We start from the raw sequence: 27,941 nt of genomic DNA on the forward strand, positions 1-27,941 counted from the left end.
CATCATTTATATTTATTTTACAAACTTCATTGATTAGATCATTATTTCACTATTTTCTCTTGAACCATATGGTCTATCTAGTAAACTCTATGGACACAGATATAATAAATGAATGCTCCATATTTTTATAATAAATTAAAGTGTTATTAAAGTATAAATGACCAAAGTTACAATAAATTGCCATAGATTTTCTGTTAATCACCAAAATTACTGAAGATTCCGGTAACTTCGGTAAATTAACGGTAGCTTTGCAACCCTACTCATCAGTGATATTGAGTGTTTGAAAATAATATTTTTTTGTGGGTGCTTATACACTGCTCAAAAAAATAAAGGGAACACTTAAACAACACAATGTAACTCAGTTTGAAATCAAACTGTCCACTTAGGAAGCAACACTGATTGACAATAAATTGAACATGCTGTTGTGCAAATGGAATAGACAACCGGTGGAAATTATAGGCAATTAGCAAGACACCCCCAATAAAGGAGTGGTTCTGCAGGTGGTGACTACAGAACACTTCTCAGTTCCTATGCTTCCTGGCTGATGTTTTGGTCACTTTTGAATGCTGGTGGTGCTTTCACTCTAGTGGTAGCATGAAACGGAGTCTACAACCCACACAAGTGGCTCAGGTAGTGCAGCTCATCCAGGATGGCACATCAATGCGAGCTGTGGCAAGAAGGTTTGCTGTGTCTGTCAGCGTAGTGTCCAGAGCATGGAGGCGCTACCAGGAGACAGGCCAGTAGCAGGACCGCTACCTCCGCCTTTGTGCAAGGAGGAGCAGGAGGAGCACTGCCAGAGCCCTGCAAAATGACCTCCAGCAGGCCACAAATGTGCATGTGTCTGCTCAAACGGTCAGAAACAGACTCCATGAGGGTGGTATGAGGGCCCGACGTCCACAGTTGGGGGTTGTGCTTACAGCCCAACACCGTGCAGGACGTTTGGCATTTGCCAGAGAACACCAAGATTGGCAAATTCGCCACTGGCGCCCTGTGCTCTTCACAGATGAAAGCAGGTTCACACTGAGCACATGTGACAGACGTGACAGTCTGGAGACGCCGTGGAGAACATTCTGCTGCCTGCAACATCCTCCAGCATGACCGGTTTGGCGGTGGGTCAGTCATGGTGTCGGGTGGCATTTCTTTGGGGGGCCGCGCAGCCCTCCATGTGCTCGCCAGAGGTAGCCTGACTGCCATTAGGTACCGAGATGAGATCCTCAGACCCCTTGTGGGACCATATGCTGGTGCGGTTGGCCCTGGGTTCCTCCTAATGCAAGACAATACTAGACCTCATGTGGCTGGAGTGTGTCAGCAGTTCCTGCAAGAGGAAGGCATTGATGCTATGGACTGGCCCGCCCGTTCCCCAGACCTGAATCCAATTGAGCACATCTGGGACATCATGTCTCGCTCCATCCACCAATGCCACGTTGCACCACAGACTGTCCAGGAGTTGCCCGGATGCTTTAGTCCAGGTCTGGGAGGAGATCCCTCAGGACACCATCCGCCACCTCATCAGGAGCATGCCCAGGCGTTGTAGGGAGGTCATACAGGCACGTGGAGGCCACACACACTACTGAGCCTCATTTTGACTTGTTTTCCAGACCTCCATGGGTTGATACATTTGATTTCCATTGATAATTTTTGTGTGATTTTGTTGTCAGCATATTCAACTATGTAAAGAAAAAAGTATTTAATAAGAATATTTCATTCATTCAGATCTATGATGTGTTATTTTAGTGTTCCCTTTATTTTTTTGAGCAGTGTATTTGTCCTGAAACACCCTCGGGAGTGGCTCTAACCGCTAGGCTACCTGCCTCCCATGATACCATGACACTAAGGATTTTGTACAATGTATTTAACCATTTCTTTCGTCCCTCCCTATCTGTCTTTCTGGCAGCGAGGAGGCTTGAAGTGTACGAGGAGGATGAGGCGATGGGTTGCTCCCATACGCTCAAGTCACGTGCCAGCGCCAAGTCCCTGAGCTGCAAGTCACTCAGCTGCAACCGCAGCTCTGTGTCCCTGCACACACTGACAGGCCACTCTGAGGGGGAGGAGTCACCCAGCCCCACCCTGCCCCGACACAGCGCCTTCAGTAGCCCCATGGTAAAACTCATACACCCAGTGTTTCTTAATCTATTCGCAATAAGACCCCTCAGGAGATGCACGTTTTTGTTCTAGCCAAGTACTAAGACACCTGATTCTTCTAATCAAGACTTGTTGATTCATTGAATCACACACAACTGACGGCATGATATGAAATGTCTAATTCCTATTTTCCTGTCTTCCCTCAAGGAGAAGGATATAGTCCCAGACCCTTTCCTGGTTCAGAAGCTGAACTGTCTGTCCTCTCCACTCTTCCTTCTGAGGGACGCCAGTATGGAGCTCACCTACATCGTTGACTTCTTCATGGCTCTGGCCATCTGCAACACGGTAGTGGTGTCTTCTCCCAACCAGCCCCGCCATGTGGTACGTAGCACAGCCTCAACTTAATAAAAGAAGGAGGTAGATGTTTGCAGGGTTCTCACATGGTGCTTGAGGTGCTTAATTAAAGTACTTGAATTTGGCTCTCTGAAATTCAAGCAATTCAAGTACTGCAATACTGCAAAGCAGACATGTTCTCAGTTGGTACTTGAATTCAAATGAAAGAAGAGAAAATTATAAAATATGTTAATATGAAAAATAGTTGAAAAATGTATTGGTCTTACGAATTAATTTCCAGGCAGACTGCCGAGTTTTATTTCCTCACGTGTTTCGCACTCTGGTTTCCAGGTGAGATCGCTCATTCCACCCACACTGCCACTCAGCCAGGCAGGTACAGAACTGACTGATTAGGCGCTGCCAAACATCACATAGATAGTTAAAATGCCGGGCAAATGTAGATTCAATGTGTGTATGGAAAATACGTTTTTATATGTTTGTTCAGTATAGTTTACCCTTTTTTTTTACCACTACATCAATGGACCCAACCAATCCACAACGTGTAATGTGCAAAAAATGTGTCAGACTTTGACATTGCGAGCATGGGTGAATCGGCCCTGAAGGGGGAAAAACACAATGCTGCATCCTGCTCTGGCGCCAGTTCTACATTGACTTTTTCTCTCCAGAGCTTTTTAGCCTCGTTCAAGGAGCACTCGCGATATTACGCTTCATCAAGTGGCAGCTGTACTTTTGTCGTTCTGGTGGCTGTTCACATGGCGCTTTCCTCTCGCGACCGGCGACATTAAAGCTACCTGTCAGAAGCAAGACGCTTTTTTGTAATTATGTCATGCCTGCTCTCCCTCTCTGCCACCCATCATTACGCACACCTGTCACCATCGTTACGCGCACCAGCACTTCATGGGATTCACCTGGACTCTACCTAATTTATTGCCTCCCCTATATCTGTCACTTCCTCAGTTTCTTCCCCGGGTCAGCATTCATGTCTTCTTGTTTCCCTTGTCCAGACATTGTCCTTGTTTTGTTTCATGTCTGTTATTAATTAAATCTTCACTCCCTGTACTTGCTTCTCGTCTTCCAGTGTCTGTCCTCACAGAATGCAGGCACGAACATTGGAAGCATCAGGTCGTTTTTGGGGGGGGGTGGGGGGGGGGTCTGGTCCGGGTGCCGCTGCCGAAGGAACCTGGGGTCCCTCAGCTGGCTCGTCGGGCTTCCATGCCTTAGCTGGCTTGAGAGGTATTCTTGCCTCGGTTGGCTCGGCAGGCTCCCATCCCACGCCTCAGCCGGATCTCGGGCTCCCACGCCTCAGCCGGGTCATCAGGCTCACATCTCACGTCATGCCTCAGCCAGCTCGTTGGGCTCCCACGCCTCTGCCGGCCCGTCAGGCTTGCCTAGGTGGGACGCCGGGTGGTGCCCCTAGAGGGGGGGGGTATTGTCACGCCTGCTCCCGCTGGCGCTCGAGGGTGCCAGGTGGCCCATCATTACGCACACCTGTCACCATTGTTACGGGCATCAGGACTTCATGGGACTCACCTGGACACTATTACCTTATTGATTGCCTCCCCTATATCTGTCACTTCCTCAGTTTCTTCTCCGTGTCTGCATTAATGTTTTGTACAGACTCTCCAGACTGTCCTTGTTTTGTTTCATGTCCATTATTAAATATTCACTCCCTGTACTTACTTCTCGTCTGCCAGTGTCTGTCAAACTATTAAGTAGTAGATTCTCGAATGCCCAATAAAAATACAATAGTCATTAAGCTGCAATAGGAAATGTGTGTTCACCAGTAGGCATGTACCAAAGCTCTGCTCATCACTACTCGAATTACAAGTAAGTAGTAAAACACTTATTATTGAGTAGAATTTGTAAGGTAGTGATGAATATACTAAGTTAGTTTTTTGTTGTTGAGGTTGTGGCGATATACTTCCATCTAGTGGTGACTAGAAACAATTGCATAATAGGAATAGGATATGACATGGGTCCTCAGATCCTCAAAGTTCCACAGCTGCACCATCGAGAGCATCCTGACTAGTTGCATCACTGCCTGGTATGGCAACTGCTCAACCTCCGACCGCAAGGCACTACAGAGGGTAGTGCGAACGGCCCAGTACGTCACTGGGGCCAAGCTTCCTGCCATCCAGGACCTCTATACCAGGCGGTGTCAGAGGAAGGCCCTAAAAATTGTCAGACTCCAGCCACCCTAGTCATAGACTGTTCTCTCTGCTACCGCACGGCAAGCAGTACCGGAGCGCCAAGTCTAGGTCCAGGAGGCTTCTAAACAGCTTCTGCCCCCAAGCCATAAGACTCCTGAACATCTAATCAAATGGCTACCCAGACTATTTGCATTGCCCCCCCCCCCCTCCTCCTCTTTTACACCACTGCTACTCTCTGTTATCGTCTATGCATAGTCACTTTAATAACTCTACCTACATGTACATACTACCTCAACTAACCGGTGCCCCCGCACATTGACTCTGTATCGGTACCCCCTGTATGTAGTCTATTGTTATTTTACTGCAGCTCTTTAATTACTTGTTACTTTTATTTCTTATTCTTATCTGTATTTGTTTTAACTGCATTGTTGGTTAGAGGGTCGTAAAGTAAGCATTTCACTGTAAGGTCTATCTATCTATACCTGTTGTATTCATCATTTCACTGTAAGGTCTATCTATACCTGTTGTATTCATCATTTCACTGTAAGGTCTATCTATACCTGTTGTATTCATCATTTCACTGTAAGGTCTATCTATACCTGTTGTATTCATAATTTCACTGTAAGGTCTATCTATACCTGTTGTATTCATCATTTCACTGTAAGGTCTATCTATACCTGTTGTATTCATAATTTCACTGAAAGGTCTATCTATCTATACCTGTTGTATTCGGCGCATGTGACTAATAACATTTTATTTGAACTATATATATATATATATATATAAAGCACGCAGCATAACAGCTGCAACAACGAATAGGTAATCACATCACCAACGTTCATCGGAACAATAACCGACAAAGACAGAGGGAACAGAGAGCACATACTAATCAGGGGAAATGGGAACCAGGTGTGTGTAATCAGAAAAGACAGTCCGGGGTTGATGATAATGAATCCCGTTCAGTGAAGCCTAGAAAGCCGGTGACGTAGACCTCCGGAACTGGTGAACAGAATGAGCATCAGTACCGGGGGATCCATGACAAAAGTCCTTGAATTTGACTTGCCACTTTCTGTACAAACCCTGTGCTTGTGATGTTTTAATACCAAACAATGTCCGTGTGTAGTCCTCAAAGGGGGAAAGCACATGCTGAATGTAACAAAAATGTATATGTTTGACCAGGGTTAGTGCCATTTCCATTTCAACTGATGTTGTCAATTACATTCCCAGGTCGAGGTGCCTGAGGTCTCCCGTACCCCCCTTAAATCCCTGGAGGACATCAAGATGCTGTTCCAGCGTTTTGGCCTCCCCCGCTTCTCCACACTCTCTTCTCCCCACACTACAGAGAGTCCTCGCAGCTTCACACGCAGGCTCTTTTCCAGGGGCAAAGCAGCCTCCTTCACCCCCAGCCCCTCCCCTACCCCCACCAAGCTGGGTACAGAGCCAGATGGGGAGCCTAACCTTGAGGCCTCCATCCTAAGTATCAGACCAGGGCTGGATGGGGTCCCTGGAGAGGATGGGGACCAAGGGTATGAGGAGGAGGGAGAGCGTGGCTCTTGGAAAGGTGAAGAGGACAAGATGTTACACCTCAACCCGGGGGCCTGGAGCGGGCTGGAAAACTCAAACGGAGGCGAAGGCCCTCCCAGTGAACCTAGGGCAGATGAACTGATCTACGAGGCGGAGAGCCCTGACGAGGCGGCTCTGGTCCACGCGGCCAGGGCCTACCGCTGCACCCTGCAGGGACGCTCACTCGAGCGCCTTCTGGTGGAGCTGCCAGGGATGGGCAGCCTGGCTGTGCGCCTGCTCCATATCCTGCCCTTCGACTCCAGTCGCAAGAGGATGTCTGTGGTGGTCCGCCACCCGCTCACCAACCAGGTGGTGGTCTACACCAAGGGAGCCGACTCGGTCATCATGGACCTGGCAGAGTCACCTAAAGGTGCTGAGCAGTCAGACGGGAGACAGGGTCACATCAGAGAACAAACCCAGAAACACCTAGACAACTACGCCAGGGAAGGCCTTCGCACCCTCTGCATCGCTAAGAAGGTACAGACATCTACAGTGGTTAAGCTTTTTAGCTTTGACCTTAAATACCACATTAAATCACATTTGTGTCTATGGAAAAAAGACTTGATAACTTGGAATAGTTGATTGTAATAAATTATTTTTCACAGACTGGTGACTTACTGGTGCATTGTGCTAACAGGTGTTGGAGGAGGAGGAGTATGAAATTTGGTTGAAGCGTCATGCATTTGCAGAGACCAGTATAGAGAACAGAGAGGAGCTTCTACTGGAGTCTGCACAGAGACTGGAAACCAACCTCACGCTACTGGGTAAAACTCCACTGACATGTTTTCTTACACCATTAGGAGAATAAGGACGATTTATTTAATTTCTTGCTAAAGTATTAGTCATAGGGTACAAATCAATTACAGGCACAGCCTGTAACTTTCATAGTCAAAAGTATTGCTCCTACACTTGTTTATAAACTGTGGTGGTGAATTCAAGGAGCAACTTGGTTAGGGCTGTCCCCAACAACAAAAAATAATCTTGGCCAACCAAGAAGAGTCTGTTCTTTTGAATTTCAAATATTTTTCCATATATTGACACATCCTATGTCAGAGTTATTTTATGGCTCCCATAATTAAAAAAATATATTATAAAAAAATCTCGGACCCGACATGCAAAAAGTCCCAAGAAGGAAGTTACTCTTATTTAAATTATGCAAAAGTTACATTTTAACTTCATTCATTAGGAGAGAGAATGCTGAAGGCAGTCAACTAATAAAGCAGGCAGTGAACCATTTTGTGGTGCTGAAATGTGAAGTTGCAATCGCCGCGCAATCAGTAGGTGAACAGCACCTGGCGCTGAAAATATAGCTAACTTGTTATGCAAGTGGCGCACAGCAACATATGCAGAAAAACTACACCAGTTGAGTAATTCATTTCAACAATAACCTTCATTTTAATTTTACTTTACAAATAACAAGAGGGCTTAATTGGAGTCTATTTCTTCCGAGCCTATGCCTATATAAAACAACTTAGTCTACCTCAGCCAGTTATGTGGCTTAACAGCATCTTTCACAAGAAAAAAATATGGCCTAATAGAAGTCATTTTTGTACATTTATTAGGCCTACTTAAAATTGCAACTGGCCGAAACGGTTGCATCCTACATAAAACAATAATTTTAAGAAAAAAAGTGATGTCTGTATCGGGAGTCTCGGGATAACCTGCTCCTGTAACGACCAAAAATACTGTCAGCTTGAGACCTACATAGCCCTGGATAAGCACTCACAAAAATGTTAGTATTTACTAAATACAGTCATATAGGCCACTGAGTTACTTACACAATGGGAAAAGTTGCATTTCCACTCAGACATGATGTCGGATGAGATGAATGTGATTTTGATGTGCAGGCAGTCCTCCATTGACTTATATGAAAGCCGGTTCCTGTCGTGAGTCTATATTGCGTTCATAGAGGAAAGGGAGAACCCGCATGTGTAAGTCGATCCAAACATCGCTAGCACATAAAATGCAAGTTTCTTTATTGTGTTGTATTATTCTGTGCATGCCACCCAAAAGCCACCCCTGAGCGCATCCCTGATTTGGCTCGATATCTGCAATTCAATCAGCTCAGTTTGAATTGTGGCCTCATCCAGAGAGGGTATTGTTTTCCTAGCAAGGGAGGAGAATTCTCCACCTGGGCGGACTGTGAGAGGATCACGTACGAACACAATGATATCCTTGGGCAGACATGCTGTAGTCTTCAAAACTGGTGGAGAAGTTGTCCCTCAGCTGCTTGATAATCTTCCATCACCTCTGTAACAAATCTGCTGTCTGGTCCCTCTGCCCTCCTTCAAGTGTTTTATTTTTTATTTCACCTTTATTTAACCAGGTAGGCTAGTTGAGAACAAGTTCTCATTTGCAACTGCGACCTGGCCAAGATAAAGCAAAGCAGTGTGACACAAACAACAACACAGTTACACATGGAGTAATCAATAAACAAGCCAATAACACAATAAACAAGTCAATGACACAGTAGAAATAATAAAGTCTATATACAGTGTGTGCAAAAGGCATGAGGAGGTAGGCAATAATTACAATTTAGCAGATTAACACTGGAGTGATAAATGAGCAGATGATGATGTGCAAGTAGAGATACTGGTGTGCAAAAGAGCAGAGAAGTAAATAAAACCGTATGGGGATGAGGTAGGTAGATAGGGTGGGCTATTTACAGATGGACTATGTACAGCTGCAGCGATCAGTTAGCTGCTCAGATAGCTGGTGAGGGAAATAAAAGTCTCCAACTTCAGCGATTTTTGCAATTCGTTCCAGTCACTGGCAGCAAAGAACTGGAATGAGATGTTGGCTTTGGGGATGATAAGTGAGATATACCTGCTGGAACGTGTGGGTGTTGTTCTCGTGACCAGTGAACTGAGATAAGGCGGAGCTTTACCTAGCATAGACTTATAGATGACCTGGAGTCAGTGGGTCTGACGACGAACATGTAGCGAGGGCCAGCCGACTAGAGCATACAGGTCGCAGTGGTGGGTGGTATAAGGTGATTTGGTAACAAAACGAATGGCACTGTGATAGACTGCATCCAGTTTGCTGAGTAGAGTGTTGGAAGCTATTTTGTAGATGACATCGCCAAAGTCGAGGATCGGTAGGATAGTCAGTTTTACGAGGGTAAGTTTGGCGGCTTGAGGCTTTGTTGCGAAATAGAAAGACGATTCTAGATTTGATTTTGGATTGGAGATGTTTAAGGAGTTTAATATGAGTCTGGAAGGAGAGTTTACAGTCTAGCCAGACACCTAGGTATTTATAGTTGTCCACATATTCTAGGTTGGAACCGTCCAGGGTGGTGATGCTAGTCGGGCTGGCGGGTGCGGGCATCGAGGGGTTGAAAAGCATGCATTTGGTTTTACTAGCGTTTAAGAGCAGTTGGAGGCCACGGAAGGAGTGTTGTATGGCATTGAAGCTTGTTTGGAGGTTAGTTAGCACAGTGTCCAAGGAAGGGCCAGAAGTATACAGAATGGTGTCGTCTGCGTAGAGGTGGATCAGGGAATCGCCCGCAGCAAAAGCGACATCATTGATATATACAGAGAAAAGAGTCGGCCCGAGAAATTAACCCTGTGGTACCCCCATAGAGACTGCCAGAGGTCCGGACAACATGCCCTCCGATTTGACACACTGAACTCTGTCTGCAAAGTAGTTGGCGAACCAGGCGAGGCAATCATTAGAAAAACCGAGGCTGCCGATAAGAATACGGTGATTGACAGAGTCGAAAGCCTTGGCCAGGTCGATGAAGACGGCTGCACAGTACTGTCTTTTATCGATGGCGGTTATGATATCGTTTAGTACCTTGAGCATGGCTGAGGTGCACCCGTGACCGGCTCAGAAGCCGGATTGCACAGCGGAGAAGGTACGGTGGGATTCGAAATGGTCAGTGATCTGTTTATTAACTTGGCTTTCGAAGACTTTAGATTGACAGGGCAGGATGGATATAGGTCTGTAACAGTTTGGGTCTAGGGTGTCACCCCCTTTGAAGAGGGGGATGACCGCGGCAGCTTTTCAATCTTTAGGGATCTCTGACGATACGAAAGAGACGTTGAACAGGCTGGTAATAGGGGTTGCAACAATGGCAGTGGATAGTTTTAGAAAGAGAGGGTCCAGATTGCCTAGCCCAGCTGATTTGTACGGGTCCAGGTTTTGCAGCTCTTTCAGAACATCTGCTGTTTGGATTTGGATTTGTGTGAAGGAGAAGCTGGGGAGGCTTGGGTGAGTAGCTGCGGGGGAGGCGGAGGTTTTGGCCGGTGTTGGAGTAGCCAGGAGGAAGGCATGGCCAGCCGTTGAGAAATGCTTATTGAAATGTTCAATTATCATGGATTTATCAGTGGTGACCGTGTTACCTAGCCTCAGTGCAGTTGGCAGCTGGGAGGAGGTGCTCTTGTTCTCCATGGACTTTACAGTGTCCCAAAACTTTTTGGAGTTAGAGCTACAAGATGCGAATTCCTGCTTGAAAAAAAGAGCCTTTGCTTTCCTGACTGACTGCGTGTATTGGTTCCTGACTTCCCTGAACAGTTGCATATCGTGGGGACTATTCGATGCTATTGCAGTCCTCCACAGGATGTTTTTGTGCTGGTCAAGGGCAGTCAGGTCTGGAGTGAACCAAGGGCTATATCTGTTCTTAGTTCTGCATTTTTTGAACGGGGTATGCTTATCTAAAATGGTGAGGAAATTACTTTTAAAGAATGACCAGGCATCCTCGACTGACGGGATGAGGTCAATATCCTTCCAGGATACCCGGGCCAGGTCGATTAGAAAGGCCTGCTCGCAGGGTGGTCGTTTGACCGCGGACCAATAGCGGATACAGGCAATGAGGCAGTGATCGCTGAGATCCTGATTGAAAACAGTGGAGATGTATTTTTGGAGGGCGAGTTGGTCAAGATAATGTCTGAGGTTGCCCATGTTTATGGATGTAGGGTTGTACCTGGTGGGTTCCTTGATGATTTGTGTGAGATTGAGGGCATCTAGCTTAGATTGTAGGACTGCCGGGGTGTTAAGTATCTCCCAGTTTATGTCACCTAACAGAACGAACTCTGAAACTAGATGGGGGGGCGATCAATTCACAAATGGTGTCCAGGGCACAGCTGGGAGCGGAGGGGGGTCGATAGCAGGCAGCAACAGTGAGAGACTTATTTCTGGAGAGGTTAATTCTTAAAATTAGAAGTTCAAACTGTTTGGGTATAGACCTGGAAAGTTTGACAGAACTTTGCAGGCGATCTCTGCAGTAGATTGCAACTTCTCCCCCTTTGGCAGTTCTATCTTGATTGAAAATGTTGTAGCTGGGTATGGAAATCTCAAAATTGTTGGTGGCCTTCTTAAACCAGGATTCAGACATGGCAAGGACATCAGGGTTGGCGGAGTGTGCTAAAGCAGTGAGTAAAACAATCTTAGGGAGGATGCTTCTGATGTTGACATGCATGAAACCAAGGTTTTTTTGATCACAGAAGTCAACAAATGAGGGTGCCTGGGGACACGCAGGGCTTGGGTTTACCTCCACATCACCCGAGGAACAGAGTAGGATGAGGGTACAGCTAAAGGCTAGCAAAAATGGTCGCCTAGAGCGTTGGGGACAAAGAATAAAAGGAGCAGATTTCTGGGCGTGGTAGAATAGATTGCAGATAGGGGTATGGTGGGGTGCGGGTACAGCGGAGGTAAGCCTAGGCACTGAGTGATGATAAGAGAGGTTGTATCTCTGGATAAGCTAGTTATAATGGGTGAGGTCACCGCACGTGTGGGAGGTGGGACAAAGGAGGTATCAGAGGTATAATAAGTGGAACTAAGGGCTCCGCAGTATTCTAAAACAATGATAACTAACCTAAACAACAGTATACAAGGTATACAAAAAGTGCAAGATAGTGGCTCATCCTCCTTGGCCTAGCTTTGTGTAGCTTAAGAAGACTGAGAATGTTGAGTGAAGGATAATGGGATGTCACAAATCAGAGACAAGAGGTGTTTCTTGGTTGGCCAGATACTGAGTGGAATGGATGGATATGAGAGAGACATAAAGTGAGGTATAAAGTAATCACAGGTGTTGATTTGGAGAGCTAACTAAGACAACAACGGGTGAAACAACAACTGCTAATCAGCTAAAACAACAACAGGTAAAATGGCGATGACTAGGCAGAGAGGGTAGGTTAACTACAATCAGAGCCGGAGTTCTCGGCTGGGGCCGACAGATAAACAAACAAAAATGATAATAAATGTAAAAAAATAAACAAAACAAAAATAAACAGAATGGAGTACCGTGATTAATGGACAGTCCAGCAGGCATCAGCTATGTAGCCAAGTGATCATAGGGTCCAGGGGGCAGCAATAGATGGAACAGGGGAGCCGCGGAGTAGTCGCTAGCACGCGGGCGGCACGGCGTTTAAAGTTAGTAGCCGTGGCTAGTAGACGCGTCTGCTCCGACGTCCGACGGAGGCCAGTTGAAGGCACAGCGGATGGAGTATTCGTTGGTAGACCTGTTGTGGTGGTGCGGCGGGGCGCCGTGTCAACTAAGAATCCAAGCCAGATGGCAAAGTGTGCTGAAGTGAAGTAGCCTTCCAGATGACAAGTCCAAATCGAACAACTCAAGCTTTCTAGTAAAGGCCTCAAGTTTTTCCACCATGTCCACCACTGTTTTCCCTCTTCCTTGTAACTGCATATTTAACCCGTTTAAGTGACAAGAATATGTCAGCCAAAAAAGCTGTGTGTAGCTTGCAGTTAATGCTTAAATGTTTCTGTGTCAGGCCTCTGTCTAGGGCGGGAATGCCACTTTGAAAGTTCCATGCTTAAATTCATAATGAAGTCTGAGATTGAGTTATTTGCAAACAGCAACATTTTCATTGCAAATAAGACACACTAGCTTTGCATTGGGAAAAATATTGGAAGATGAACACATCTACATTCTGTCCATTCTTTCACCTTTCTTTTGATACTTTTTGAGAGCGACATATTCTCTTGCTATCAAGCTAATTGTTCTGAACTAATGTTGACGTTAAAAAAGTAGTGCAGCTCACAGTAGGCTATGTAGATCTGTTTTTCCCAACCAATCAATGCACAGAGAAATAGACAAAAATAATAATTGAATAGAGACATTGGTGATTTTATGAGCGTAATCAGATCTAAATTATTTTATTGTCACTGAATTTATTATGTACCAATCAGATGTGTTAAAAAAGGCCTACTAATTGTGGATTGACCATTTGACTATTATCTCAAAGAATTTGGCCCAAGGCCAAACCTAGTTGACGAGTCCTGTCCTATGTGTTTTCATCAAATATGGGACTGAGCTTGTCTTATGCTTTAAGCACAGTTTGATTAAATTATAAAGAAAAGACAGCGAGTGACTGTGTGACTAGCACCCGTTTGTCTTTCTCTCTTCCCTGCTGCAGCGACCACCACAGAACATCAACGTGTTTATCGCGCTGTCCGTGTTGCTAAAGCTGCAACATAATTACAGCCATTTCTGACTGAAAAGTTCTCTTACCGAAATTCCTCATTTGTTTAGAAAAAACATTCCCTAAACCCTTGCTCTCTTTTCTGACAGAGTACAGTGCATTCAGAAAGTATTCAGACCCCTTGACTTTTTCCACATTTTGTTACGTTACAGCCTTATTATAAAATGTATTAAATATATTTTTCCCTAAAAACAGTCACATTAATGCAATTTCCTAAATGGAACAGTTTATTTATTGTTTAAGCTAATTGTTCAAGGCTCCTTTAATTTATTTTAAAACTAAAATGCTTGATTCCCTTGATTGACTGGTATCCCTTGATTGACTGGTATGCTGTATGATGACATAAACTAACGCATTAATGATTGATTGATGCAGTAGCGTGGGGTGGTATACAGAAGACAGCCCTATTTGGTTAAAGACCAAGTTCATATTATGGCAAGAACAACTCAAATAAGCAAAGAGAAACAACAGTCCATCATTACCTTAAGACATGAAGGTCAGTCAATCCGGAAAATGTCAAGAACTTTTAAAGTTTCTTCAAGTCTAGTCGCAAAAACCATCAAGCGCTATGATGAAACTGGCTCTCATGAGGACCGCCATCGGAAAGGAAGACCCAGAGTTACAAAGGATAAGTTCATCAGAGTTACCAGCCTCAGAAATTGCAGCCCAAATAAATGCTTCATAGAGTTCAAGTAACAGAGACATCTCAACATCAACTGTTAAGAAGAGACTGCGTGAATCAGACCTTCATGGTCGAATTGCTGCAAAGAAACCACTACTAAGGACACAATAAGAAAAAGAGACTTGCTTGGGCCAAGAAACATGGACATTAGACTGGTGGAATTCTGTCCTTTGGTCTGATGAATACAAATTTGAGATTTTTGGTTCCAACCGCCATGTCTGTGAGATGCAGAGTAGGTGAGCGGATGATCTCTGCATGTGTGGTTCCCACCGTGAAGCATGGAGGAGGAGGTGTGATGGTGTGGGGGTGCCTTGCTGGTGACACTGTCAGTGATTTATTTAGAATTCAAGGCACACTTAACCAGCATGACTGCCACAGCATTCTGGTGTGATATGCCATCCCATCTGGTTTGCACTTAGTGGGACTATCATTTGTTTTTCAACAGGACAATAACCCAAAACACACCACCAGGCTGTGTAAGGGCTATATGACCAAGAAGGGGAGTGATGGAATGTTTCGATGTCTTCACTATTATTCTACAATGTAGAAAATAGTACAAATTAAGAAAAACCCTGGAATGAGTAGGTGTGTCCAGACTTTTGACTGGTACTGGATATATAATTTTTTGCTACTGCTCGACTAAAGACATTTCGGCCAACCAAAAGCCTATCGACCAAACAATCGACCAATCGACTAAATGGGGTCACCCCTAAACTTGGTTAGGGGCTAGCAACAACCAATTGCAATGGCTGACTGTAGTGTTACTGTTTCTGTCGCCAGGGGCAACAGGGATTGTGGATAGACTGCAGGAAGAGGTGCCAGAGACCATTGAGGCACTACAGAGAGCAGGGGTCAAAGTATGGGTCCTCACAGGGGACAAACAAGAGACTGCCATAAATATCGCCTGTGCCTGCAAACTGCTTAGGACCACAGACCAACTGCTGACTGCTAACTGTGATAGCAAGGTGAATGTTATCCTGTTATTCTAAATTATTTGTCCTTCAAAATGCGTCCCTGTCATCCTGCTATCAATCTTCCTCATCCTGTATTGCGTCTCTTCAGGAGGCCTGCAAGGCCTTGTTGCTGGAGCTGCGGGCGGAGGTAGAGCGTGGCGAGGCAGCTGAGGGCACGTCAGGCTTCACCCTGGTGGTGGACGGGCGCACACTGGACTTCGCCCTGCAGGAGGACCTGAAAGGGGACTTCCTGGAGCTGAGCCGGCGCTGCAGGGCCGTGGTCTGCTGCCGCTCCACTCCACTTCAGAAGAGCCATGTGGTACAACTGGTACGGGACCAGCTCCGAGTCATGACCCTCGCCATAGGTCAGTGGAAGTCGGTAACACTTAAATAAATGATAAGTCCAGGATATAAACATTTATGCACATTTATAAGGCAGTAGGAATAGGCCTGTCTTAGTGCTTCCAATCTAGAATTCTTAAGTCTGGGGCGTCCTTTTTGTCCAGGTGATGGCGCCAATGATGTCAGTATGATCCAGGTGGCAGATGTTGGCATTGGGATATCTGGCCAGGAGGGTATGCAGGCTGTGATGTCCAGTGACTTTGCCATCTCCAGGTTTAAACACCTCCGCAAGCTACTGTTGGTCCATGGCCACTGGTGCTACACACGCCTGGCCAACATGATTCTCTACTTCTTCTACAAGAATGTGGTAAGAACATCTCTCACTCACCCCAGGCACACTACTCACAATCTCTGTCTTTATTTTCTCTTCCTCCCTCCCTTTGTCTCTTTTTCTTCCTGTGTGTGTAGATGTATGTGAATCTTCTGTTCTGGTACCAGTTCTTCTGTGGTTTCTCGGGGAGCGTCATGACCAACTCCTGGGTGCTCATCTTCTTCAACCTCCTCTTCACCTCCGCCCCTCCCCTTCTCTACGGGATCCTGGACAAAGACGTGTCTGCAGATACCCTCATTAAGTTACCGGAGCTCTACAAATCCGGACAGAATTCCAAGGTGTGTTAAGGCAGAATCTGGTTGTATTAGGACAATGATTTCCAAATCTGGTCCTTGGGTATAACACAAACACTCATTGATATGTTTTATTTATGTATCTGTCCAGGCCTACCTCCCTTCTACCTTCTGGCTGACGATGCTGGACGCTCTTTACCAAAGCCTTGTCTGTTTCTTCATTCCTTACTTTGTGAGTAGATTTCCACAAATAGTGTTATTGCCATTGATCTATTGTGTTTTGATACATATACCCTGAGAAGGGGTCAGTGATGTGGTGTTGTTCTCTCTAGTCTGGGAGTAGTTTAAGTTGAATAGGGCATCATGTCATACCCTGCCTTTGAACGAATGACAGGACTTCCTTATTTTTGGTCAGGCATATGCAGGGTCAGATGCAGACATGCTCTCCTTTGGGTCTCCCATCAACGCCTCGGCCCTCCTCATCATCCTACTACACCAGGTCATCGAGAGCCGCACACTGGTGAGAATCACACCTTACCTGACACACCCATAGGTTGATAATGACAATGCATTTACAGTGCATTCAGAAAGTATTCAGACCCCTTGATTTGTTTTTACACATTTTATTACGTTACAGCCTTATTCTAATATGGATACAATTATTTTGGGGGATGGGAATGCCACTTTGAAAGTTCCATGCTTAAATTCATAATGAAGTCTGAGATTGAATTATTTGTAAACAGTGACATTTTCATTGCAAATAAGACACACTGGCTTGGCATTGGGAAAATATTGTAAGATGAAAACATCTCTCTGTCCATTCTTCCCTGAAACTTCGATTTTCACCTTTCTTTTGATACTTTTTGAGAGCAACATTCTTTTGCTTTCAAGTTAATTGTTCTGAACATATGTTCCCCTTTAAAAAAGTAGTGGAGCCTACAGTAGGCTACGTACAGTGCATTCAGAAAGTATACAGACCTCTTGACTTTTACCACATTTTATTGTTACAGCCTTATTCTAAAAATATATATTTTTAATTTCGCTCAATCTACACACAACACCCCATAATGACAAAGGGAAAGCAGGTTTTTAGAATTTTTTGCAAAAAAAATTAAAATGACCTTATTTACATAAGTATTCAGACCCTTTGCTATAACACTCGAACTTGAGCTCAGGTGCATCTTGTTCCCCATTGATCATCCTTGAGATGTTTCTACAACATGATTGGAGTCCACCTGTGGTGAATTCAATTGATTGGACACGATTTGGAAAGGCACACACCTGTCTATATAAGGTCCCATAGTCGACAAAACCAAGCCATGAGGACGAAGGAATTGCTCTGAGACAGGATTGTGTCGTGGCACAGATCTGAGGAAGGGTACCAAAACAGTTCTGCAACATTGAAGGTCCCCAAGAACACCGTGGACTCTTCCTAGAGCTGGCTGCCATGCCAAACTGAGCAATATTTCGCAACAAAGTATCCTTCACTCTTGCTGTCAAACTTACCCTCGTAAAACTGACCATCCTACCGATCCTCGACTTCGGCGATGTCATTTACAAAATATCCTCCAACACTCTACTCAACAAATTGGATGCAGTCTATCACAGTGCCATCTGTTTTGTCACCAAAGCCCCATATACTACCCACCACTGTGACCTGTATGATCTCGTTGGCTGGCCCTCGCTTCATACTCATCGCCAAACCCACTGGCTACAGGTCATCTACAAGTCTCTGCTAGGTAAAGCCCCGCCATATTTCAGCTTACTGGTCACCATAGCAGCACCCACCCGTAGCACGCGCCCCAGCAGGTATATCTCACTGGTCACCCCCAAAGCCAATTCTTCCTTTGGCCGCCTCTCCTTCCAGTTCTCTGCTGCCAATGACTGGTACGAACTGCAAAAATCTCTGAAGCGGGACTCTTACGTCCCTCACTAGCTTTAAGCACCAGCTGTCAGAGCAGCTCACAGATCACTGCACCTGTACATAGCGCATCTGTAAATAGCCCATCCAATTTTCCTCATCCCCATACTGTTATTTATTTATCTTGCTACTTTGCACCCCAGTATCTTAACTTGCACATTCATCTTCTGCACATCCTACCATTCCAGTGTTTAATTGCTATATTGTAATTACTTCACCACCATGGCCTATTTATTGCCTTACCTCTCTTATCCTACCTCATTTGCACATGCTGTATACAGATTTTTCAACTGTATTATTGATTGTATGTTTGTTTATTCCATGTGTAACTCTGTGTTGTATGTGTCGAACTGCTTTGCTTTATCTTGGCCAGGTCGCAGTTACAAATGTGAACTTGTTCTCAACTAGTCTACCTGGTTAAATAAAAGTGAAATACATAAAACAAAACTGTAAAAATTGGGGGAAAAGGGCCATGGTCAGGGAGGTGACCAAGAACCTGAAGGTCACTCTGACAGAGCTTTATAATTCCTCTGTGGAGATGGTAGAACCTTCCAGATGGACTACAATCTCTGCAGCACTCCACCAATCAGGCCTTTATGGTAGAGTGGCCAGACGGAAGCCACTCCTCAGGAAAAGGCACATGACAGCCTGCTTGGAGTCTCAGACCATGAGAAACAAGATTCTCTGGTCTGATGAAACCAAGGTTGAACTCTTTGGCCTGAATGCCAAGAGACACATCTGGAGGAAACCTGGTACCATCCCTACCGGGAAGCATGGTGGTGGAAGCATAATGTGGGGATGTTTTTCAGCGACAGGGACTTGGCGCCTAGTCAGGATCGGGTGAAAGATGAACGAAGGAAAGTACAGAGAGATCCTTGATGAAAATCTATTCCAGAACGCTCAGGACCTCATCTTCTAACAGGACAATGACCATAAACACACAGCCAAGACAATGCAGGAGTGGCTTCGGGACAAGTCTTTGAATGTCCTTGAGTGGCCCAGCCAGAGCCCGGACTTGAACCCAATCGAACATCTCTGGAGAGACCTGAAAATAGCTGTGCAGCGACGCTCCCCATCCAACCGGACAGAGCTTGAGAGGATCTGCAGAGAAGAATAGGAGAAACTCCCCGAATACAGGTGTGCCAAGCTTGTAGCGTCATACACAACAAGACTCGAGGCTGTAATTGTTTGTTTTTATACATTCGCAAACATTTCCTAAAACCTGTTTTCACTTTGTCATTATGGGGTAATGTGTGTAGATTGATGAGGGGGAAAAAACAATTGAATCCTTTTTAGAATAAGGCTGTAACGTAACGTGGAAAAATTCAAGGGTTCTGAATACATTTTCCAAATGCACTGTATTTAGCACTTTTGACTAGGTCTCAATGCATTCACATTTTGAAGGGGGCAACTCATGGGTTCAAGTTGTGAATAAGTGCACCTGGGATCGTGTCTGAATATTCCTGTTCCATGTTATGTACTCTATTTATATTCCTATGTTGATCTGTGCTATGTTTCTGTGTTACAGACATGGCTACATGTGTTAGTGCTGGTGGGTAGTGCTCTCTTCTACTTCTCTTTCACCCTGGTCTTCAGTGTGGTGTGTGTGACGTGTAGTCCCCCCACCAATCCCCTTGGTGTGGACAAGCTACAGATGTCCCAACCACTCTTCTATGGAGTATGTGCCCTCACCACCGTGCTGGCACTGCTACCAAGGTATACACACCAACAGTAGTGCCAATCCTTTTCAGACAGAATCACTGCTCGATTTGAGACCCATGTCATAAAAAACATATTTTTTGTAAATCATTTTTTAAACCTTTTCTACCTTCCCTCACTGTTACTCTTTCAGATTCCTGTTCCATGCATTGCGCAACAGCATCTCCCCCTCTGACACACTGAAAGCTGCTCTGATGGACCAGCTCAACCCAGACAACTACTGTAGGAGGATGCAGCACTGGAACCAGACCCAGGCCCAGAGTAAAGCCAGGGGTCTCATCATCAACGTGGAAGACTTGGACATCAAGATCCCTGACTTTATACTCCCTAAAGAGCTGAAGGAATGCAGAGCTGCCACTGGCTCTGTGCTCTCCTGACCTCAGAGGCTACAGGAGGTGGCTACAATAGAAAGAAAAGAATAGTCCCCATTCAAGTCATTGATGGCATAATTGGTAGCCATTGTGAGTGTACTCTTAGGAGCAAAGAAGGAAGTAAAAGCTGGAAGTTTACCCTTCAATTTGTGCTGTGATTTGTTGAATTAACTCAACTGACATTACAAAAAATACATTCCATTGCATGAGCCACATCAGTTAGCATAATTTACCAGTCAAATTGCAAGGGTTAGAGGTTCCAAGCCTGTGCTATTCATTATTTACATGGTGGCTACAGGGTTCAACCCTAACACCCTTCAAAGCTAGCTGGCTTGCTGCCTTGCATGCATTGCTCACTGGTGTTGGTTAAGATCACCATGCTGTCTATCCAGGGCAAAGAGATGGATGTTTCTCACATGTGCCTAGAGTTGCATTAACATGGAGTCATGGTCCCTTGAGAAAAGATTGGTGATGTGGACACATTCATAAATGTGTGTGTGCTGTGTGGTAGGACTTTGACACAATCCAGTGTCCATGGTGAAGAGGCCCCTTCATAGTGCACCTTACCCGAACACTGCTAGGTGTGGTCCACTCTGGCCCTCTTCAATGTGCACTGAGCATGTAGAGAACAGAAGGCTATTCGTTATCATTATTAGTTATCAAAGCGCTGCTTCGTTGAGACGGGTGGAATTATATGCAGGAGTGTGTAATGTTTGGAATGTTTTTACAATCCTTGAGCTGCGTACACTTATTTTTAAAGTTAGCATCAAGCTATGACTCCTTTTGTGTTTAGGCACAACTCTTCGACGTTGGTGTGTCTTAAACAAACACTCCAAAATAACATTGCAAATTATGCATATGAACCTTGGACACAGAGGTCCCATTGAAGGGCTAGACCAAATCAAAATGCTGTAAAGTGGCCTTTTCCTCCTGAATCACACTTGAATTCATTTTGACTGGAGTTGAAATGGATTTGGCATGGACCTGACCTTTCTCACCACTGTTTTCCTCTGACCTTTAGTTGAGTAAAGCAGTCCACTAAAACATGGGATATATTTATTTAACATGTATTTCCTTGTTGAGATACAATCTCTTTTTGAGAAAGTCCTGACCAAAGTGGCAGCACATGTTTAGTTACAAGACAAGAACCAAAATGCTATGTACACACTGACAAAATGAAAATGAAATGTGGGAATTGACTGAGGGCCTAGGGCTTCTAAAGCAAGACAACCAAAAGTGCAACTTAGTAGGCCTAAGTGCAGGAGGAGGATTCAGGTATGGCCCTCTATGTGAAGTAGGCAGTGGTGTAAAGTACTTCAGTAAAAAATACTTTAAAGTACTACTTCAGTTGTTTTTTGGGGATATCTTTACTATTTATATTTTTGACAACTTTTACTTTACTACATTCCTAAAGAAAACAATGTACTTTTTACTCCATACTTTTTCCCTGACACCCAAAATAATCATTACATTTTGAATGCTTAGCAGAACATGAAAATTGTCCAATTCACACACTTATCAAGAGAACATCCCTGGTCATCTCTACTGCCTCTGATCTGGCAGACTCACTAAACACAAATGCTTTGTTTGTGAATTATGTGTTTGAGTGTGCCCCTGGCTATCTGTAAATTAGAAAACACATTGTGGTTTGCTTAATATAAGGAATTTGAAATTATTTATAATATAAGTATATTTTAGCAATTACATTTACCTTTAATACTTAAGTATATTTAAAACCAAATACTTTTAGACTTTTACTCAAGTAGCATTTTACTGGGTGAATTTCACTTTTACTTGAGTCATTTTCTATCAAGGTATCATTAAGTGTGACAATTGGGTACTTTTTCCACCGCTGAAAATAGGCTTTACAAATGTTCTCTTGAGTTTGCCTGGATAAGGCATTGGCATTCATATCTACTTCTGAGAAGTTACGTTTTTCTCTACCACATGCAATTCTGACCTGGTTTGGTCTTTTTCAGACAGATCATCCTCAGTATTTTATGTGGTAACATTAGACTGATGTAATTTTTTTTAAAAAATAGATTTTTACAGTTCAATCCTACATATCAAATCCTGTACAACATGGCAAAGGCGGCTGATTTGAATATAGTCCAATTGGAAAAGTTTCAGAGCAATGATTAGAAGTCATTATTTTATATCAACTTAATTCCAAATGTGTTTCAGAGCAATGTATAAGATATTGGTATAAATACATTAGCAACTCATGTGTTCTGTATCATGTTAATTATTTGAGTTTAGTGTTATTAAACGTCTGATGTTAATTTGTGTACGATAATTAGTGTTATTATTATACAAACTACTTCATTAGCCTAATATTCTAAACAAGGGTAAATGGGGCCTGAGTCAACCCTGCTAGCTCCCTCCCCTCCTCTACGTCCCTCCATCTTTCTTTTAAAATGTGGATAAAGGACAGTTTAATCCTACAAACTGTGGACCCGTTGAGATCACAGTAGGCATATGACTATGTAGGACTACTGTAGTAATGTCTGCCAGTTTTACATTTTTGTTATGGCGTGTCTGCTTGGAACTTTCTCATCATTTCCGTTTGGTCAGCGTGTGTGTAGGATTTCAGTTGGTGCTTTTAGAATGTTGAGTCGACGCTGTAGCCTGACAGGTGGAGAATCGCACAGGTGATTAATTGCCATCGTTTTCACGATGACCTACTACAGTGACACGCCAAGTGTCGACAATGAGGTGGAGACATTAGGGTAAGAATGTCATTCTTGTCCCTAATCGTACATTTTATCTTATAGCCTACCTGATCAAACAAAATTCAAGTTCTCTTCCTGTGCAGTGAGTTTTAGGAATGTTATCTGAAAGGCTTCAAGACAAGGGAATCCCTTCACTAGGCATCATAGTATTGTTATTAGCCTATTTATATTTAATTGTTAAAATATATTAATTGTTTAAATATTGTATTTAAAAAAGGGACAATCTGGGATTGGTACATCCATTTTCTGACTTTTATATGAATTATATATAGCAGTGGAAACCATGTATTTGATACCATTCCACTACCATGAGCCCATCCTCCCCAATTAAGGTGCCACCAACCTCCTGTGATATATAGCCATTGAATCTTGAAGAATAGAACAGAAATGCCTCATGAGCATAGTTCAACTGTCTACCCTACCCATAGCTCTCAAACACTTGGCGGAATTCTGCCTTATCCCTACAGTTTTCAGTGGTTAGCTTCGCCCATGACTGGCTCATGTGAACTATAATCCTGCTGTTTAATGTCTAAAAACGTCAATAATCATTGTTTGCGATATGGCTTTCGAAACATACGGCCCTAATCTTTAATCAGCTAGAAAGGAGGGTACTTGAGAGAGGTCATGAGCAGATGAGCTCCCACATTTTTCAGCATGTTTTTAAAAATAGATAAGAGTTATACAAACTTAGATTTTTTTGGAAGGGACATATACAGGATGCTACCCTAAACAACATAACCTTCATTCCAAATTGAAACAGCAAACCAACAACCTGATTTTGGATGGAATTACTTGGAATGCTTCATACGCTCAAGGATTATTATTCCCAAACTATACATCAAATGCTCTGGCAAACAAGCAGAGGCCTGAAAACCACATCCAACCTGGAGCTGAGTAATGCTTAGTCTGAAGCTATTTTTTTACTTTCAAAAGCAAAGAAGAAAAATAAATGACAATTATATATTTGACTTAATAAGGACTGAATACTCAGGCTACCAAGCTTTGCTAGGACAAAGAGATACAACTTCAATTAGCCCTCATGTGTGAAGCGAGAGGTGTTGAAGCCTTTGAGCTCAACAAATGGCAGGCTACCCCACCCAGATCCAGAGGCCTTGAAGCCCCCTCCTGCTGTTCAAAGACCACCCACTGGCATTTTCTACAAGAAATCTGCCTCCAGAAATAAAAGCTTCTCCCAAGTGGGTGACACCTACTCCCGTTACCTGCTGCACTGCTGTTTCTAAACACCTCTCACTGGCTTTGAATTCATGTTACCGGAGGCTAGAGGCTAGACCCCGGCGCCGACAGAGATGGCTGCCTCGCTTCGCGTTCTCAGGAAACTGCAGTATTTTGTTTTTTTTATGTGTTATCTCTTACATTGTTACCCCAGGAAATCTTAAGTTTGATTACATACAGCCGGGCAAAACTATTGGATATAAGAGCAATGTCAACTTACCAACACTACGACCAGGAATACGACTTTCCCGAAGCAGATCCTCTGTTTGGTCCACCACCCAGGACAATGGATCGCATCCCAGCCGGTGACCCAAAACAACGGCGCCGCAGGAGGGGCAGAAGAAGCGGTCTTCTGGTCAGGCTCCATAGACGGGCACATCGCCCACCACTCCCGAGTTAACTACTCGCCAACGTCCAGTCTCTTGACAAGGTAGACGAAATCAGAGCAAGGGTTGCCTTCCAGAGAGACATCAGAGATTGTTCTTTGTTTCACTGAAACGTGGCTCACTCAAGACACGCTATCGGAGTCGGTACAACCACCTGGTTTCTTCACACATCGCGCCGACAGAAACAAACATCTCTCTGGTAAGAAGAAGGGCGGGGGGGTTGCGTTATGATTAATGAGACGTGGTGTGATCATAACATACAGGAACTCAAGTCCTTTTGCTCACCTGACCAATAATTCCTTCCAATCAAATGTCGACCGCATTATCTACCAAGAGAATTCTCTTCGATTATAATCACAGTTGTATATAAACCCCCCCAAGCAGACACATCGATGGCCCTGAATGAACTTCATTGGACTCTATGTAAACTGGAAACCACATATCCTGAGGCTGCATTCATTGTAGCTGGGGATTTTAACAATGCTAAACTGAAAACAAGACTCCCAAAATTTTATCAGCATATCGAATGCGCTACCCGGGCGGAAAAAATCCTGGACCATTGTTACTCTAACTTCTGCGACTCATACAAAGCCCTGCCCCGCCCTCCTTTCGGAAAATCTGACCACGACTCCATTTTGTTGCTCCATGCCTATAGACAGAAACTAAAACAGGAAATGCCAGTGCTCATGTCTGTTCAGCGCTGGCCGACCAATCTGATTCCACGCTTCAAGATTGCTTCAATCACGTGGACTGGGATATGTTCCGCATAGCGTCGGACAATAACATTGATGAATACGCTGATTCGGTGAGCGAGTTTATTAGCAAGTGCATCGGTGATGTTGTACCCACAGCAACTATTAAAACCTTCCCCAACCAGAAACCGTGGATTGATGGCAGCATTCGTGCAAAACTGAAAGCGCGAACCACTGCTTTTAATCAGGGCAAGGCAACCGGAAACATGACCGAATACAAACAGTGTAGCTATTCCCTCCGCAAGGCAATCAAACAAGCTAAGCGTCAGTATAGAGACAAAGTAGAGTCGCAAATCAATGGCTCAGACACGAGAGGTATGTGGCAGGGTCTACAGTCAAACACGGACTACAAAAAGAAAACCAGCCCCGTCATGGACCACGATGTCCTGCTCCCAGACAAACTAAACAACTTCTTTGGTCGCTTTGAGGGCAAAACAGTGCCAACGATATGGCCCGCTACCAAACCCTGCGGGCTCTCCTTCACCGCAGCCAACGTAAGTAAAGCATATAAATGTGTTAACCCTCGCAAGGCTGCCGGCCCAGACGGCATCCCTAGCCGCGTCCTCAGAGCATGCGCAGACCAGCTGGCTGGTGTGTTTACAGACATATTCAATCTATCCTTATCCCAGTCTGCTGTTCCCACATGCTTCAAGAGGTCCACCATTGTTCCAGTTCCCAAGAAAGCTAAGGTAACTGAGCTAAATGACTATCGCCCCGTAGCACTCACCTCCGTCATCATGAAGTGCTTTGAGAGACTAGTCAAACATCATATCACCTCCACCCTACCTGACACCCTAGTCCCACTCCAATTTGCTTACCGCCCCAATAGGTCCACAGACGATGCAATCACACTGCACACTGCCCTAACCCATCTGGACAAGAGGAATACCTATGTTAGAATGCTGTTCATCGACTACAGCTCAGCATTTAACACCATAGTACCCTCCAAACTCGTCATTAAGGTCGACACCCTGGGTCTCGACCCCGCCCTGTGCAACTGGGTCCTGGACTTCCTGACGGGCCGCCCCCAGGTGGTGAGGGTAGGAAACAACATCTCCACCCCGCTGATCCTCAACACTGGGGCCCCACAAGGGTGCGTTCTCAGCCCTCTCCTGTACTCCTGTTCACCCATGACTGCGTGGCCATGCACGCCTCCAACTTAATCAAGTTTGCAGACAACACTACAGTGGTAGGCTTGATTACCAACAACGACGAGACGGCCTACAGGAAGGAGGTGAGGGCCCTCGGAGTGTGGTGTCAGGAAAATAACCTCACACTCAACAAAACAAAGGAGATGATCGTGGACTTCAGGAATCAGCAGAGGGAGCACCCCCCCATCCACATCGACGGGACAGTAGTGGAGAAGGTGGAAAGTTTTAAGTTCCTCGGCATACACATCACGGACAAACTGAAATGGTCCACCCACGCAGACAGCGTGGTGAAGAAGGAGCAACAGCGCTTCTTCAACCTCAGGAGGCTGAAGAAATTCGACTTGTCACCAAAATCACACAAACTTTTACAGATGCACAATTGAGAGCATCCTGTCGGGCTGTATCACCGCCTGGTACGGCAACTGCTCCGCCTACAACCGTAAGCCTCTCCAGAGGGTAGTGAGGTCTGCACAACGCATCACCGGGGGCAAACTACCTGCTCTCCAGGACACCTAAACCACCCAATGTCACAGGAAGGCCAAAAAGATAATTAATGACAACAACCACCCGAGCCACTGCCTGTTCACCCCGCTATCATCCAGAAGACGAGATCAATACAGGTGCATCAAAGCTGGGACCGCGAGACTGAAAAACAGCTTTTATCTCAAGGCCATCAGACTGTTAAACAGCCATCAGTAACATTGAGTGGCTGCTGCCAACATACTGACTCAATCTCTAGCCACTTTAATAATAAAAAATTGGATGTAATTAATGTATCACTAGTCACTTTAAACTATGCCACTTTATACAGTATAATGCTTACACTACTCATCTCATATGTAAATACTGTACTCTATACCATCTACTGCATCTTGCCTATGCCGTTCGCCCATCGCTCATTCATATATTTGTATGTACATCTTCTTATTCATTCCTTTACACTTGTGTGTATAAGGTAGTTGTTGTGAAATTGTTAGATTACTTGTTAGATATTACTGCATGGTCAGAACAAAAGCACAATGCATTTTGCTACAATTGCATTAACATCTGCTAACCATGTATGTGACAAATAAAATTTGATTTGATGAAATTGCTGTACAATATGATCTTGTTGTCATCTGATGCACATTCAGATGTCATAAATCAGCACTGCAAAGCTCTCCCTGTACTATGCCGTGACTTGATTGTATTACTGTTGATGATATCTGGAAATGTGCATGTACACCCTGTCCCATCTACTGCTGCTAGCCCCAATTCTGACTTGTGCTCTGATATCTGCTCCCGTAAAAGCCTGGGTTTTCTTCACGTTAACACTAGAAGCTTCTTACCTAAAATGGATCAATTGATAGTGTGTGTTCAGAGCTCCAATACAGATGTGTGGTCACTACTGAGATGTGGTTAAGGAAGAGCGTTTTGAACACTGATGTTAACCTTTCTGGTTATTACCTTTTTCAGCAAGAATGATCTTCCAAATGTGGTAGAGTGGC

The 27,941-nt window shown here is 44.5% G+C and overlaps 2 protein-coding genes across 13 annotated transcripts in view; both read left to right on the top strand.

The window, feature by feature from the left end:
* LOC110505678 (phospholipid-transporting ATPase VD) overlaps positions 1–22,490 on the top strand; it is a 40,285-nt gene extending 17,795 nt beyond the window's left edge. For 8 of the 12 annotated variants that reach the window (XM_036962431.2, XM_090220967.1, XM_021585065.3 and 5 more), the window contains 12 exons: positions 1,895–2,100; positions 2,290–2,463; positions 5,814–6,626; positions 6,787–6,913; positions 15,051–15,235; positions 15,333–15,588; positions 15,730–15,932; positions 16,034–16,234; positions 16,341–16,421; positions 16,605–16,709; positions 19,639–19,826; positions 19,963–22,490. In XM_036962431.2, the coding sequence (XP_036818326.2) occupies positions 1,895–2,100; positions 2,290–2,463; positions 5,814–6,626; positions 6,787–6,913; positions 15,051–15,235; positions 15,333–15,588; positions 15,730–15,932; positions 16,034–16,234; positions 16,341–16,421; positions 16,605–16,709; positions 19,639–19,826; positions 19,963–20,206 (2,783 nt within the window). In that variant the 3' untranslated portion in view covers positions 20,207–22,490. The remainder of the gene's footprint in view (positions 1–1,894; positions 2,101–2,289; positions 2,464–5,813; positions 6,627–6,786; positions 6,914–15,050; positions 15,236–15,332; positions 15,589–15,729; positions 15,933–16,033; positions 16,235–16,340; positions 16,422–16,604; positions 16,710–19,638; positions 19,827–19,962) is intronic. The other 4 variants (XM_021585064.3, XM_090220973.1, XM_090220970.1 and 1 more) reach the window with 1 other exon arrangement.
* The window catches only part of LOC149972110 (uncharacterized), a 395,887-nt gene that overhangs the window by 269,613 nt on the left and 98,333 nt on the right, over positions 1–27,941 (top strand). The window lies entirely within an intron of this gene.

This window comes from Oncorhynchus mykiss, chromosome 25 (assembly GCF_057628025.1).
Source record: "Oncorhynchus mykiss isolate SJ-2025 chromosome 25, ASM5762802v1, whole genome shotgun sequence".
NCBI lineage: Eukaryota > Metazoa > Chordata > Actinopteri > Salmoniformes > Salmonidae > Oncorhynchus > Oncorhynchus mykiss.